General features: G+C 46.1%; 2 protein-coding genes across 5 annotated transcripts in view; one reads left to right on the top strand and one right to left on the bottom strand.

Annotated features, from left to right (window-relative positions):
• col4a6 (collagen, type IV, alpha 6) overlaps positions 1–5,639 on the bottom strand; it is an 80,587-nt gene extending 74,948 nt beyond the window's left edge. For 2 of the 3 annotated variants that reach the window (XM_047338785.1, XM_047338786.1), the window contains exons 1-2: positions 5,266–5,535; positions 5,012–5,057 (exon numbers count right to left, since the gene is read on the bottom strand). In XM_047338785.1, coding sequence (XP_047194741.1) covers positions 5,012–5,057; positions 5,266–5,276 — 57 coding nt within the window. In that variant the 5' untranslated portion in view covers positions 5,277–5,535. The other variant, XM_035148580.2, reaches the window with a different exon arrangement.
• Positions 5,640–7,961: 2,322 nt separating this feature from the next.
• Positions 7,962–16,235, top strand: part of col4a5 (collagen, type IV, alpha 5 (Alport syndrome)) — a 32,452-nt gene continuing 24,178 nt past the window's right edge. For both annotated transcript variants that reach the window (XM_035148855.2, XM_035148854.2), the window contains exon 1: positions 7,962–8,300. In XM_035148855.2, the coding sequence (XP_035004746.2) occupies positions 8,208–8,300 (93 nt within the window). In that variant the 5' untranslated portion in view covers positions 7,962–8,207. The remainder of the gene's footprint in view (positions 8,301–16,235) is intronic.

Genomic DNA, 16,235 nt, shown 5'->3' with positions numbered 1-16,235 from the left:
AAAACGGATCATTTCCATCAGTCTAATTGATTTTTCCAGGCCGCTGCACATCTACCACAATAAGACACTCCTTACTGAAGCACTTTAGTTTGAAGCTGACAAGGAAAACAGTGATGTAGCCACCTGTCAGGGGGTGCTTGGAGAGATGGACGGCTGGATGAATGCCAGAGAGGAGTTTTGGAAACCAGCACAAACATCGCTATGGCACAGATGACGAGAAACAACAACACGTCTGTCAACGGTTACGTTAACGCACTCCGCTCACTATTGTTTTTGGATGTTTCAAAGATATACAAATCATACTTTAGATTTGCAAAGATTGCTTAACATTCCTCACAGACAGGCCCGTGCAGTGCCCCGGTTTGAGGGGAAAAGCTCACAGTGCTTGTGTAACTTCTTTAGAAAACTGGGGGGCGACATGTCGAAATCAACCAGGGAAGCACAAGAAAGAAGGTTTGTCACCGAAAGAAAACATGGATATGTGAATCTCATCCTACATCAACATTTGTTTGAGAAAACCAGAGATTAAGGATTTCAATCAGCCGATGAGGTTTGTGTTTTCACCGCTGTACGTTTGTTTGTTTGTTTGTGAACAAGGAACCATTTTTCACGAAATTTGATTCTCTGGCTCCGACTCCTCAAATGTAAAATGGAGTCACGTTGGGCACTTTTCACTCTTATGAATGAAGCGACTGATCGAGGTCATTTAGAAGCAAATCAATCACGACAACAATCAAGAGTCGCAGCTCTCATATAATAACAACAGGTCGCTGAAGTGACCTCTCTGCCGTCTGTTAAAACCCCCGGTGGTAGGCGCAGGTCCTCCAGCTGTGTGCGAAATGCAACGCAATCTCATTTCTGCATAACTCATATTTGGGACCCCCCCATCCCCCCATCCCGTCTTCAGATTAGCTCTCTTTGTGTGCACTGCTGTGGCAATAGATAGCCCTAAAGCCAGTGTGCCCTCTCAAACAGCCTGACGAGGGGTATTTCCCCCAAAAGGAAAACTGAGTTAAGTCTTTCATCCCACCTGCGCAGCTAACGCACACAAACATGGGGGCGAAGGCGTTTTTATGGGAGAGGGGAGACATGCGAGCACCACACAGGTAGCGGCGCTCGGAGCGTGGGCGTGGGAGAGGAGCAGCGGGGGCTTTTCAGCGCCGTGTTAAACATGCGATGTTTGGTTTATAGGTTTCCTAATGCACTAACTGACTGAGTGTTTTAGCCTCCGAGGACAGTGGGGGAAACTGGAGGGGGAGGAGGGAAAAGGATACGAGTCATTCAAACTTCTAGAAGAGAAAGAAAAGTAAAAGGATGAATGAAATGGTGCTGGGGATAGACGCACGACCTGGAAACTTTCCAGTCTGACCCGGTCACACAACCCTCTTCTCTCTCTCTCCCTCAGGATTCACCCGTCTGCCTCTTTCATCTGTCGCACTTCAAAACAACATCAGAACTTTTCCATAAACGTGACTAATCTCATCGTGACCCAGATCAACACTGTTCCTCCTCCTTCTTCTTGATTTCAGCCTCAGAAGCCTCTGGGGGAACGAACCCTCAACCACAGCTCAGTCTGCTGCCACCTCTAAAAACATCCGGGAACACGCTGAGATCCAACACCCGGGAAATATTTATATTCTTTACCCGACAGAGAAGTCATAACTCCTGTTTAATGAAGTTTGAAGGTTTCTCTGCACCACAATCATGTGGTCGATCTTTGTTTCTACTTGTCACCTTCGTTTCATCCCACATCGTAAAAAAAAAACAATAAACAACAACCTTTAATTCGGATTCGACACTGAAGACAGAGATATTAATCTATAGAAAATGGAAGCGTCAGCACAATCTCCTGATTGCATCATTTAAAACTCAAATACTTCAGGATTAAACTGTATCACTCAATGAGGTCTGACTGAATTATTTCAGCCCTGAAGGCACATGTGTCTGAAATCTCTCATCTGCAAAGGCAGAGCACGAGTGTAATGAATCAGAAGCACTTAAAGACTAGACGAGTGATGTGTGCAGAAATAGAGTTTTGGCAATTATGAGATAAACGTTTCAAAACCAAAAGAATATTCAAACTTATGACAGAGGAAAGAAGTTCATCTTCACTTTCGACTCCGTCACTGTCTCCAAAGTGGAAGGAAGGAACTAGACAGAGAAATAAAATGAATTGTGACATCAGGGTTGAAGAGGTTGTGGGACCATCGCTCACAAATCACACCATAAATCAGCCTGTAATGAATTAGCTCACTTGTGGAAGCAGCCGGGGCAAAAAGTGATAGGAGAGAGGGTTTTCTCTGAAGGGGGGGAAGCAGCGGGTAATAGAGCAGCTACAAATCAAGCCCTGATCAGTCGCCTCACTTAGTGTTTCTGGAATGTTTCAGCCTATAGCACCTGCAGGGAACGAGAGACAGCCTGACAAGTCCTGCCAAGCTCTGCAGGAATTCAGCAGAGGGAGGGAGGGGAGGGGAGGGGAGGAAGAGGAGAGGAGAGGAGAGGAAGAGGAGAGGAGAGGAGAGGAGAGGAGAGGAAGAGGAGGAGAGAGGAGAGGGAGAGGAAGAGGAGAGGAGAGGAAGAGGGAGAGGAAGAGGAGAGGAGAGGAGAGGAGAGGAGAGGAGAGGAGAGGAGGATACTTCAAATGGCATCAATTTAACATGTCAAATAACTAATTAGATTTCAAAGTGATTTGCACTGTGTGGTTTGAAGGCTCCTAACGTACAGCACTCAATCAAAAATGTAAAAATCCTTATCTTATATTTCATCTTAAAAAAATTTACATGTGCAAATACACACATTCCTCCAACATGTCTGAGTTCAACCTGCTCTTATCCTCACAACCCTCCTTTGTCACAGTGTGCACAAAACAAATGTGTGCATCCACACCCGTCTTGCATTCCAGCTACATCCAAACACATGTAAAGTGGATGGAGGATTTCCCAGCTGCCCCGGCTGTACAGGATAATTTTTGACTCCCTCGTCTCCTCCCCTCTCTCCTCACCATTCCTCCTCACCTGTGTGCGATGTTTTCCCTGTGCCAACAGCTGAGTCAGCCCCGACCGACGCTCAGGAGGAGCAACTGTACCCTTCGCTCAAACATTATTCTCAACTTAACTCGTTCCTCCGCCAAAGGCCCAACGGGAGACGGAGTAAAGTTCAGTGACGCCGCTGAGACGTTCCCTCTGTTGGCAGAACCACAGAGAGTCGATGAACTTCACGGCAGGACGGCTGCCACGCCACAATCACAGACACGGTTACCAAGGTGACAACGACCCAGACCACCCAATGAACTGGTCTGTCGCTCACACACATATCTATCCACTCAGCCACCCGGTCACCCACACACACCCACACAACAACAGGGAGGTGGAAGTGGGTGGAGGAGTCCATTCAGAGTCAATGCAGCTCCATCGGCCGAGTCCTGTTGAGAGGCAGGAAGCCGTGCTGCCCCTTCGCTTTCATGTTCCCTGTCACAGACGTCCACACCGACACCAGCGGCGTTAACGGTTCAATTCCCTTCGGGTTCCCCTTCCTAGACAACATTTTAAACCTCAGGGCACCAGAAGCCATGCCCCCTCATCAACCTGAGTGACCCCATCCAACACAGCCCCTGCCCCTTCTTATTCTAATTCAGGACGGCTGCAGCGCTGAATTGACCCTTCTGTTCCCAATTTAACTCGACCCTTGTCATCACAGATGGTCGGTTTGTGTCTCGGTGCTCATGTAACCCCCCCCCGTGCTCTTCTTCTCTGAGACATTTAGGGTACAACGCTCTGCAGGCCCATGTTCCTCATGCTTCTCTAGATCTGCAGGGTTTCCTTAAGGGTTTCAACTGCTCGCTCAGGACCGCCATTGTCCCCGGAGGTGGCTGAAGGATGCCGTTGGCCGCAACTATGACCAAGTCAAATCCAAACCCGATCGGTACCATTAACATAAGACCCACACCCGATCCGTTACCCGTGATTAAACACACGTGCTACATACACGGAAAAGCATTTGTTGAATATCGCAGCACCTCCTCCTGCAGCCGACGACGTGTCGAGCTTGCAGGTTATCGTTACGCTATCAGAACCACTTTTAGCAAGCAGCAGTCGCATTTTATTTACTAGCTAGTTTGCTGTCGGTCAGTTATTCGTGCATTAAGTGAAGGGGGTCAAAGGTGACGTCGCAGACTTCCACAATAAAACGAATCCTTACACCTGACCAAGCTGATTTAGATGTTAACAAAATAAATATCAATTCATTTTTACCCATGCTCATACCCGTTGATTTCTATAAATATATTTTCTGAATAAGAATCTGTACCTTCCACCAGAGGCATTGCATACCTACTCTCATGGGCGTGTCTTGTTCATGCAGTAATCTCCTAATCCTACATATTCATGAGCGGGGGGGGCGGGGTTTGAATTGCAGATGAGGGCGAGCGGGCCCAGTCAAACACGAACTGCTCTTTTCAATCCCTCAGGCCACATATAAATACAGAGTCATGAGCCACAGCTTCACACAGAAAACCTGGCAAATGGCTTTGGACAGCGTTTGGGAGACAAGGTGCAAAAATGAAATGAAAGATGCACCGAAATCAAATGTTCTAAAACGATTTAAAGTTTTGTAAAGTGATAAAAAAGGAAAGATCCAGAGGTGCTGAGGCCACAATGTGACGCGTGTGGAGCTGCTGCAGTGAGTCTGCTGCTGGCTGCACAGGATGTGACATGAAACACACACATATATAAACATGTAATTTACGCAACAAGAAGCTGCTGCTCTTTGGATTTAGACTTATTTTTCCAGCTGCGTAATTTCTCCACATAACAATCAGCTGCTGCTTCACATGAGGCGTTTACGCACAGCGGGATATTCATGGGAAAAAACGTATGTTCTCCAGCAAGTAGTCGGTCCCAGTTCCAAAAACACCACATGTTAGATCGCCTGCACTTTGCATCGGCTCTGTAAATAAACCGTGGCGAGGCCACTTCACCTGAAGAAGAGTTATAGTAAACAAACGGGGACTTACCCCGTGCGCAGATCTCACCGCCAAGGCGACCACGACCACGCAAATCCTGTGAAAAGGAAGGAAAGAGTCGGGTGAGTGGCGGGTTGCTGCGGTGCTGCTCCGCCAGGTGAAGTGCACCGGGAGCCGGGGCGAGCGTGCAGCCTGCAGCCGGGCGCGGAGCTGCGGCTGCGCCACCCTGCAGCCGCCGCAACGCGACCTGGATGGAATTTGGCTTTTTTTTTTCTAAGGAGGTGGGAATAAAAACAGATGCTTACAGGAATTTCATTTTTGATCACGACCGGCAGAGAGCGAGCCACAGGTTCGATTCTCGTTCCCCCCCCCTTGTCTTCAGCAGCAAGCCTCTTCAAACGCGCTCATCGACGGCTTCCAAATCCGCCGTCATCTGCCCGGAGACACACACAGAGAACACAAGAGATAAAGTAGTTCCCCCGCGTCCCACACACTGCGCACACACACTCCTCCGGCTGTTGGAACACACTCGGCACCGACTCCCCGCTCCTCTCGGGGCTTCGCTTCATAATATCGGAGCTTATCCAACTCACCAAAGTCGCAGCGGTGAAGTCGCTGCTGCGCTCTCCGGGCTGTTGCGCTTCAACTCTGCAGCGCAGCTCAGCCGAGGGAGAGGAGGGGCCAACACATGTCATTCATGCCTCTGCACCTTCGGCTGCGGCAGGAGTTCGAGTCCACGACGCAGTTTGCAGACACAGGGGCTTGAGGCTCGGTGCTGCTCAGGACAACCTGGGGTCCAGAGAGTGTCCAGACAAAGTTTGACTCCAACTAAAGTTCCACAAACATCAGAAAGTGTTGATTTGTTTGTGTTAAAAACCCTAAGAAGTGAGTTTCTCAAGTGTAATGTGAACACAGAACCCATATAATCAATTTAAAACTATAAAATATGTGTGATACTCATGTACATTCATATACATTCACAATAAAATCGTTTTTCCACTAACGTTACACCTATTTCAACTGAGTTCAATAAAAAGTTTGGTGTAGAACCAGTTTTCATTCATGTTTTATTTTACTTCAACTCCATAATGTTTCTTGGATGAAGACTTGGATGAAAACTCTGTCTTTGTTTCCCTTTTTCACACTTTTTCATGCAACATATTATATTTTCTATTTCCACTGCTGCCTGAATCGATATATTACTTTCCCATAACTATATTCTCAATTCAAACCTTAAACTCTCAGCGTTTGTCTCAAAACTTTCTCCAAACTGCTCAACAGAGGCATCTGGTTGAGTTTATGTTCGTGTTGTCAACTGACAAACGATATACAAGTTTCTGAAAGTATTAAAATGTTAAAAACATGTAACGCTTGGTCTCTTCTCCACCAGTTGCAAATGAGACGTGGATCACATTTCATCAACATGACATCAAATCAAACATGAATAAAGTTAAAAACTTGTTTCCACTGTGGCTGTGATTTTTACATTTATCTCCTGATACGATATTATCACGATACTTGGGTGCTGATCCGATATGTATCACGACTTTACAAGTATTGTGAGTCTACAAGTAAAGCGATTTTACAAGTGTTGCGATTCAATATTAAGACTCATTGCACTTTTTGTTTGCTTCTTTAACACTAGACCACAGGAAAAAGTAAAATCATGAATTTAAATCCGTCAGTCTTATTTATTTTTACGTGTTCCTGCTCATCATGCTAGTGTCACTACAAAACAATACATAACACAGGATCTTAATCCAAACTTTGTCGTATCATCGGACGGTCTATTCTTTTATCGGCTTTCTTGCGTCCGCTTTGTTTTTCCGGAAACGTTTTTGACGTAAGACTTCACGTAACACCCACAGAACGTAACGTACACTTCGCCCTCTGCTGGATCAAAGCGGTAACATCTTTCCACCTTGTTTACGCAATGGGAAGCAAACGCAGCAACTTTATTCAAATAAATCGACACAGGATGAAAAAATGATATCAAGAAACATTCAAAAAATCCCGAATAGCTACCGACATTATAACATCCAGAATAATACGTGTTTAGGAAGAATACAGTCTCATTTTCATGGTAAGGAAACACGTTCATGTTGTTTGACCACCAACTTATTCCAGTTCCTGGAACAGAAACTTGAAGTTTTACTGAAGAATAAACCCACATCTACTAAAACTACAACAAACAACTGTAAACTGAGAGCCAGAGTGGAAATAATCCATAATCATTAAGTCCTGGTTACTAAACCTAAATAAGTAACTAACACACAACTTCTTTCAGTTTCATGGGGATTCAATATTTCATAATTTGCATGTGAAGTGTCAGTTTCATGTTCTGAGGATCTCATGTGTTTCTAACTTTCTCCTGACTTCATATCAGCAGCACTTTTCCTCCAAAGAGCCTCTTGCCTCAAATCCATGTCATGTAAAAAGCAGCTCCATTAAAAGGAGAAGGTCAGGATGATGTTTCCCGATTTATTTTCAAAGAGACAAAACTAATTCCACTCTTTTCCATTGTGCCAGTAGCCTCCTTCTGACAGGAGTCAAAGTTGAGTATTTAACCTTTAATAATCTGGCAGGAATGCAACGTGTCCGGGCGTATAGAAAATGTCAAATAAAGGTTTAATGCCAAACCTTTTTGTGTGTGTGTGACTGTGTGTGTGTGTGTGTGTGTGTGTGTGGGTGTGTGTGCAGCCTCGGGCGTTGGGTAGGATTGGATAGACACGCAGGAGAAGAGCCATATCCATCCGCACCTTGCGAGGTCCTAACATTATTCACTTGGAGAAGAGTTTTAAACTGTGGATCAATAATTACGCACAGAACCGAAATGGAACATTTGGATCGCCTGCGGTCGACACACTCACATTTCCGTGCGTAAAACCTCCCGAAGCTTTACTTTAAGACCAACTGTGTGTCGCAGTGTATGTGCAAGGGGGGGGGGCTCAGATATCAGTGCGCTGGGTGTGGGAAGTAGATCCGGCAGGGCAGGATTGCAAGTCGAGGAGAGAAAAAGTTAGAGGGGGACAGCAGAGGCGCACGGTGCCAGAGCCAGGATCAGAAGCCTCTGCAGGCGCAACCAGCAGCAGTCCGCCCGCCGAGGACAAGTGTTTTTCCCACTATTCATCTTCCACTCAGAGCCAGTGTGCAGGGGGGGGGAGCCGGGCTATGACACGCGAGTAGACAGCCGCACAGTCAGTGAGTGTTAGCGCAGGAGGACCCTTGTTTTTATTCCCCCCGCAAGATGAAGACAGACGCGAGGAGCCCGCGCCAGCTCGCCGCGCCGCTGCTCTTCTTCCTCGCCCTGTGCGTCGCGGTGCAGCGATCCGACTCTGCGGTAAGTGCGCTTCCTTTTCCTTTCGAGTACGCGTACGGGTGTTTGTTACAGGTTTGAATCCCCACGAGCAGCTCCGCGACTCCCCGCATGGAGAAGCAGGAACCTGCCGCTCTCACTCAGCCGGCACCGGGACGCGACCGTGGTTTATAAATAGAGGAGCAGCTTTAAAACAAGCGCGTATTCTTCTCCTCTTAGAATAATGGTAATAGTAATGTCACTGCGGGTTCCGCTGTGTTGCACTGGTAATAATAACCATGTAATTAGCCCAATTACACACGTTGTTCGGAGCTTTGATGGCACTTTTTTTTTTAACGACGGGGACCCACGAGCACCTTCTGCTTTGTAGTTTCTATCCGTGCACGTTTCTTCCTCTTCTCCTTCTCCTTCCCCTGCAACCACAGTGTGCATCTGTCGTTTTTAAACCATTATCCACTCCTCATGCAGTGATTCACAAACACAAAGTCTGTGCCCTGCAGCGCGCCAGCAGCCAGTCCTACAACACACGCTGCTGCTGCTGGTTTAGTTAATAAAAGGCCCTTTTTCCCAGCCTTGAAATACGTTGTCCTCCACTTTCCTGCTCAGGTGCATGTGCCCTGCAGGTGTGTGTTGGCTCTAACAGCAGCTGGTTAGTGACATGCATGTTACTGTATGTGCGTAAAATCCATCTTTACTGGGTGATTCTGCTCCCAGCACCTTGCAGGGTTGGATTCTGTGCAGCCAGGGCAGCAGAGAGGTGACTGTAGTTCCTCTAGTATCTTGTTAATATGTAAGCAAGGTGACTTTATCTTTGGACTCTTTGCAGGAGGTGTGTGTGTGTGTGTGTGTTTGTGTGTTTGTGTGTGTGTCTGCACATACTTTCCCCCTCTTCACTCCCAGCTGCAGCTCTCATAGCCGTACATCTCTGACCTCCCTGTATGACGCAGCTGTATCATCAAACTATGTGTGTGTGTGTCATTCTGCCTCCTCATGTAATATTCCAACAGGCTCCACATGCTGAATATTCACGAGTCATTAATAATGCATGAGCACTTGTTGCATGCTGATCCACAGGAGCCCGCCCCCCCACAAGCAGGGGCGCGTCCACACAGCCGCTCTGAGGGGCGTGGACCTGGAGCCTTTTTAATGTTTATCACATCTAGTCTGTGAACATCATAAATCCATCTGGTTGATGTGCAGTTCAGCGCCCGAGAGGAAATCGACCCCTGAGAGTTTGTAATTTGTTTACAGAGAAATAAACATGTCCGAGGAAGAGTCCAGGTGCAGCCTCGTCTGGGTTTATGCATCTTAGTCTGGAGAATGTACGGCCTGACCTCTGAGACCTTTACCTGCTGCAGCTGCGACGAGACTTTATCTTCACCTTCCTCAAATATAAAGACACTGACATAATGTTACATAATCAGAAGAGCCCGGCTGATTTATCATTGGATCAGTAAAAATACATTGATATGAGACGTATCTCTGTTTATGAGAATAGTGCATTTCTGTTTATGTTGTAAAAAACAGTATTTGCTCAATTCAAGTCTTATTTGGTTGTGTTTGTATTTTCTTCCTCTTTATAATTATTTATGATAAAGTTTATGGTTAAACTGTAAAATATCCAACCTTTCTTTTCCATAAGGTTTTGTCATAACAATCTCAGGACACATAACTTTATCGGTCCATGAATCGTACGACGGAGTCTTACAGCCAACGTGAGGAGATTTCCAGAATAAAGTCATAATCTGACAAGAGTTAAGTCGTAATTGAGAAGAAATCAAAGAGAGAAAGTTTCACTCTTTGATCCAAAGTCCTGACAAACTCCCCCTCGCACATGACACTTCATATTAGGACTTTATTCTCCAAATAAATGTATGTGAAAGGTTTTGTGACTTTTGAGCGGACATACAGGCTGTTATTGTTGCCGTGGAGATGTAAAGCTATAATGGCGGGTGGGGGGTCCATTTTGACCCAGGAATGTGGCCGGCCCCACCCACTCAGAGAGGATGAAGAGGAGGAGAAGTCAAAAGAAGGGGAAAGGGTGAAAGAGAGAGGGGGAAACGTCCGTTCTTGACCTTGGGAAATGAGGTTTAGTCCATTTAGGAGCTTTTCAACCACTTGTCATGGTCTTCATCATGTGGAGTTGGTCGGTCTGTGAGGAAGAGGAGGAAGGTGGAAGGTAGAGAGGGGGGTGATGGGTAGAGATGACGGCAATAAAGAGATGATGCAAGGGATGTTTCTCTCTCTCTCTCTCTCTCTCACTCTCTCTCTCTCTCATTCTCTCTCTGTCACTCACTTACTTACTTACTCGCTCTCTCACACACACACACACACACACACACACACACACACACACACACACACACACACCCCCAACACACCTTTACATACCAAGTCATGTCTCATCTGTCCAAGTGGTCTCACTGGGGCCCCCTAGTGGAAGCAGTGTGCATGACTTTGATAGACACCTTGCTTGGTCTCAACCTTTAGTGTGGAATGCTCCTTTATTCCATTCAACCACAAAACACCTTGAAAAGTTTAAGAGCGAGTGCAGCAGTTGTTTTTAACTTTTCCTGTAGTTCATATAAAGTTGATATTTGGGAACAGACGATATTTTCACACTCGGTGGAAAGTGAGAACAAAGACAACAGAATAAACACAGAGGGGCCTCTCATTGTCTTAGTTTTCAATCATTAACTGGCTTTAAATGGAGCTTCTCATACATCACTGTTTCGTAGTGTGTGTGTGTGTGTGTGTGTGTGTGTGTGTGTGTGTGCGTGCAGCATTAATTCTTGCCCAGATCTGAATCTCCGTTCAGCCAGGTGAGGGGTTCAGCAGGTAATGTATACCTGGAGCCTTTTCCTTTGAAGCTGTGACACCGCCACCACAAACACACACTTAATTTGATGCGCGCTTTACACACACACACACACACACACACACACACACACACACACACACACACACACACACACACACACACACGCACACACACACACACACAGCAGACAGATTTCCCCCCACAAACTCCACCTGGGATGTGGGTCACATGAAAGGTCAGGGAACCCCTGAACCCATACGGGTGGTTGTGCGATCATGCGTGTGTTCATGTCTGTGTGTGTGGTGCGGGGGGGGGTTAAGCCAGCCATAACATCCTGTGATTGCTTAGATAAATCTGTGATGTTTGCTCACACTTCAGATCTGCATCATCCAGTGAAAGAGTGAAAGGTTATGTTTTCTCTTTCGCCGTTTTCCCTCGTCGTTCTCCATCGTGGATCTCTTCTCTTCCTTCTCCTCCGTCCACCCACTGTTTGACAAGTATTCTTTTAATTTCCCTGTGTGTAAAAACGACACAAACGAATAATTGTTAGTTTCTTTGACAAATCTAAATTGTATTTTCTGCAGTACCGGAGGCGTTTCCGAAGCTGGTATCAGGATCTTGTTTTTGCCACTTCCCTGAGTCTTTTTCGGGTCATTAAATATTCCGAATGTATCTTTGATGAAGAGCTTGATTTCAGAGTTTATCTTTCGTTCTCGTCTATAGCAACATTCTCCCCGTGCGCCTCCATCCACCCTGTTTTCTGACTCGCCCTCCTCTCCCTTTGAAACTGCTCTCGGACGCAAATTCCATCTTTATCTCAGCGGCTGTGGGAGAAGAGCTTCTTCACCATGCGACGCACACACACACACACACAGACACACACACATGTCCATGCATCATATCCTCCTGTTTTCCTATGCGACTTATGATCTGTACTTTGTGTGCAGAAGTGTGTGTGTGTTTCCTGACACTGCTGTGTTATCGAGCTGAAGATGCCGTTAGGATTAACATGTGGACTAAAGTCTACACCAAATTGTTTAGAGAGCTAATTACGGCGATGGAGCGCACACACTCCTCCTCCTCCTCCTCTTCGTTTACCTTCTCTCTCGTTCTCTCGGTTCACAGGAGACGCAGAACTGATGCAGACGTTAAAGCATCGACAGCAAAAGAGGCAAAAATGAGAATCAGTATTTGAACTTATCAGAAAGATGGACACTCATAAGAACTAAGAGCGTTTTGAGTTTGGTTCATGTCTGTTAACATGGAGGAGGTGGGGTTTGTGATCTGTAACGCTGCTTCCTCCTGACGTTCGAGTCCCACTTGTCTCCACCTCCTCCTCCTTCTCCTCTTTGCACAAGATCCATCTCTTTCTCCCTCCTCCATTCAGCGTTAACAGGAGGGCAAACACGCCCCTGTTTATTAGAGACTTCTTTATTTACTCCATCCCTCGCTGTTTGCTCCGAGGCTTTAAAGGTCAACCATGTCCCCCCCCACCACCTCTCCCTCGCCCCATCTATCTGTCTTATTACATTATCTGCCTTTTCGCCCTCGTCACCAAACGGGACCACCGATGTTACGACCCCCAGAAGCGACTCCTGGACGTGTTATTCGTGGCTCCTGGCGTGACAGCGGCAGTGAGCGTTAAACCCAGTGGGAGCTTTAAGGATTTTGAAATCTCTGCGGGGTTATAAAAGTCAGAAATCCCAGATGTAGGGGGGGGGGTTAAAGTGCAGCCACTTAAAGGTTCGAGGAGCCTCTCTTTGAAGACCAGCGAGACCATCGAGATTAAAGCTGAGCTCTTTGGGCTGAATTAGTCTGGGTCGACATGTGTGTTTTTGTTTACAATCACCAAAAGCTGTCAAAGTTACGGAACATTTTGTGATCTCACATATAAAAAATGTCCAAACTTCAGTGGGCGACAGGTCCACCTACACAGAACGGTCACAAGACGTCCCTCACCTCCTCACCTCCTCGCCTCCTCGCCTCCTTCTCTCTCTCCTTCCTCCGTTTCCCTGACCTCCTTTCCTCACAGAACATTCTGCTTCATTCTTTCATCCCTATGATTTTTTTGGGGGGGAAAAAAGTTAATTCACAGCCCCAAAGGAAAACCAGAGAGGAGCTGCTGAGGGTCAAAGTGAAATGAAGCTTCAGGTGGAAAGACGTAAAGAAAACAATAACACTAGATTGGAGAAGACGTTATTGAAAAACAAGGAATGAAATCCAGAGCAGAAGCTGAAACATTTATTGTTTTGCATTCTCTCTCTCTCTCTCTCTCTCTCTCTCTCTCTCTTCTCTCTTTCTGAGGAGCTGGAGCGAGGAGAGAGGGGGACGGGGGGACTGTTCATCTGTCAGCGAACGACCCCGATCGTCAGATGTTTGAAAACACGGCGAGAACATTCGTGTGTTTTACAGCTTCTATCAGCAGCTCTTTATTAGGATCCCCCTGTGTTTCCCTCTGCGTCTCCTCTCTCCTTCTTCCTAAACTGGCAGCTGAACGAAAAGAAAAAAAAAAAGCACAAATCGAATTTTCAAATTTCCTGGACGTGGGAACGTAGTTTACGAGAATTCTTCAGTTGATTGTTTTTCCAACCGGGGACACGAAGAGCGCAAACACCGTAAACTGTCCGACTCGGAGAACAACTCTTTCTCTGGACTCCGGTTTAAACAGTTCCATATTATCTACGTATATAAAGTTCACGGTATCAAAATCCAAATATCCAATATCCTTGATTTGAATATTTCCAAACGCAGTATCGAGGCCACACGCTCAACCAATCACGAGTCAGTCTCAGCTGTCAATCATGACATCAAATAACTGATTAAAAATAGGCTGGATTTATGACCTATACTGCAGCCAACCACCAGGGGGCAAAAGCTAAATATTTTGGCTTCACTTTTTACGGGAGCCGCAATGTCGTCCATCTTTTATTTACAATCAGGATCTGATTGATTACGTCATCGTGATGAGATCATTTCTCCTGTGACGAGATAATGTCGTTCTACCGAATTCTCCCGACTTTCCAACTTATCTGCTCATCTCCCATCAGCCACTGCAGCCTCGGTGGCGAGGAGCGATAACACACACCTGACTGAACACACACACACACACACACACACACACACACACACACACACACACACACACACACACACACACACACATTTAGACAAAAGCACGGCTGCAGAAGAAGCTAAACGAGTCTCGCCGGGGCTGAGTCGACCCCAGATAGCCGTGGGAGGCGTCTGCTTCTCTCTTCTTCTCTTCCCCTACTTGTTCTCTCTCTCTCCCTTCCCCCCACTCCTTTTAAAGCTCTCTCGTCCATCCCGGGCGCCTGTTTCTGTCATCACACTCCTGAGGAGGAAGTCGGGCTTCCCCAACGACCACATGGGACAAAGTGGTATGCGAGTGTGTGAAGCTACTGTTGCTTCACGTATTTCAGAGTGTAGAGTTACCGCATTAACTTTAATGCACTTGTCCCGACGCAGTCAAAGACATTTCACAGTAAAGGACAGAAAATATTTGACAGTTGCTTGAATCTAAACTTCCCGCAGCTGTGGAGCGACTTTATTATTTCTTATGTGATGACTACGTTCATCATCTCTCTTCTTTTTCCTCGTTTGTTTGCAAAATTCGGATTCTATCGCTCTCTCCATCTCTTTTTCTTTCCTTTTCTCATTCGCTCTCTTTTCCCTCCACATCAGATCACAATCCTGACAACTTGTACTGTTGCTACAGCAGCGACAAATACTGTCTGTACTTTACTGTAAGCTGTGCACCGCTGCGCGTGTGTGTGTGTGTGTGTGTGTGTGTGTGTGTGTGTGTGTGTGTGTGTGTGTGTGTGTGTGTGTGTCTCTCAGGTGGAGCCTGGTTGTAGTTAATCCCAGGTCAATGTGCCAGTTGGTATGCAGCTAAGCCTTTAGTATGCAGTCGGAGGATAATGTTCAGCGGCACCGTGCAAGGTGCATACGAGTGTGTGTGTGTGTGTGTGTGTGTGTGTGTGTGTGTGTGTGTGTGTGTGTGTGTGTGTGTGTGTGTGTGTGTGTGTGTGTGTGTTAGCTTCAGGTCCCTGTTGGAGCATTTTTCACATTACTGAGTGACACATCGTGAGCCGGCTTGTTTAAATTCATGCATTTATTTAGTATTTGTTTATTGGTGGTTTTCATATCCATCTGTCATCACGTTGTTTCCAATAGGGGACATGTTTCTTTAGGTTACATTACATTCATTACGCTTTTCATTTTTGCTTGTACAGATTTGTGTTTTCTAAGCTGCTTTCTAGAAATAGTTGTTTGTTCCTCTTTTTCCAACTTTCTATGTCTATGGTGTGTGTGTGTGTGTGTGTGTGTGTGTGTGTGCGTGTGTGTGAGATAGACGAATACTTGTATTTTCTTGTCTGCTTCTTGGTTTATTGTCAAATGGAGCAATTCAGAATGAAATTTGAAATATGAGGCTCGTGTCTTTGATAGTACTTAAGTGTGTGTGTGTGTGTGTGTGTGTGTGTGTGTGTGTGTGTGTGTGTGTGTGTGTGTGTGTGTGTGTGTGTGTGTGTGTGTGTCAACACTGAATGCATGGCATTCCTCATCTCCTCTGGACAAACAGTCCCCCACTGGTCAGAACAACGGGAAATATCAGACATCTGTCACAGAGAAGAAGGAGGAGGAGGAGGAGGAGGAGGAGGAAGAGAGGGTGGGAGTGATGGAGAGGTGGGGGTTGGGAAAAGAGAAAGGACAGGGATGAAGAGAGAGTATGAGACAAAAAGACACATTTACTAAGTATTAAAGGAAAGGAGACATGGGTATAGAAATGAAGAAAGGATGAAGAGAGAGGAAGAGGATGAAGAAAGTACCAAAAACTTAATCAAGAGATGATAACGCTGTATTTAGGCAGATTTTCGGACAGCTATAGAGCCCTGAGGACCCCTGTTGTGACTAAAAACTCTTTTAAAACAAATATAAATGTAGAAATTGGTAGAAAACTGGCATAATTTTCATTTTAAGATTCAGGCAATGAGGATAAAACCGTCCTTGTCCTTTTTCCAAGCTGATCTTCAGCGTTGCCGCACGCAGCGAATGTTCTGTGCAGCATTTGAAACGCGTCTCTTCTCATTAGAGGGTTTGTGTCGGTGAGAACACGGAGG

This window comes from Hippoglossus stenolepis, chromosome 23, assembly GCF_022539355.2.
Source record: "Hippoglossus stenolepis isolate QCI-W04-F060 chromosome 23, HSTE1.2, whole genome shotgun sequence".
Classification (NCBI taxonomy): Eukaryota; Metazoa; Chordata; class Actinopteri; order Pleuronectiformes; family Pleuronectidae; genus Hippoglossus; species Hippoglossus stenolepis.
The sequence above is the reverse complement of the archived record's forward strand: the minus strand, read 5'-3'. Positions and strand labels throughout refer to the sequence as shown.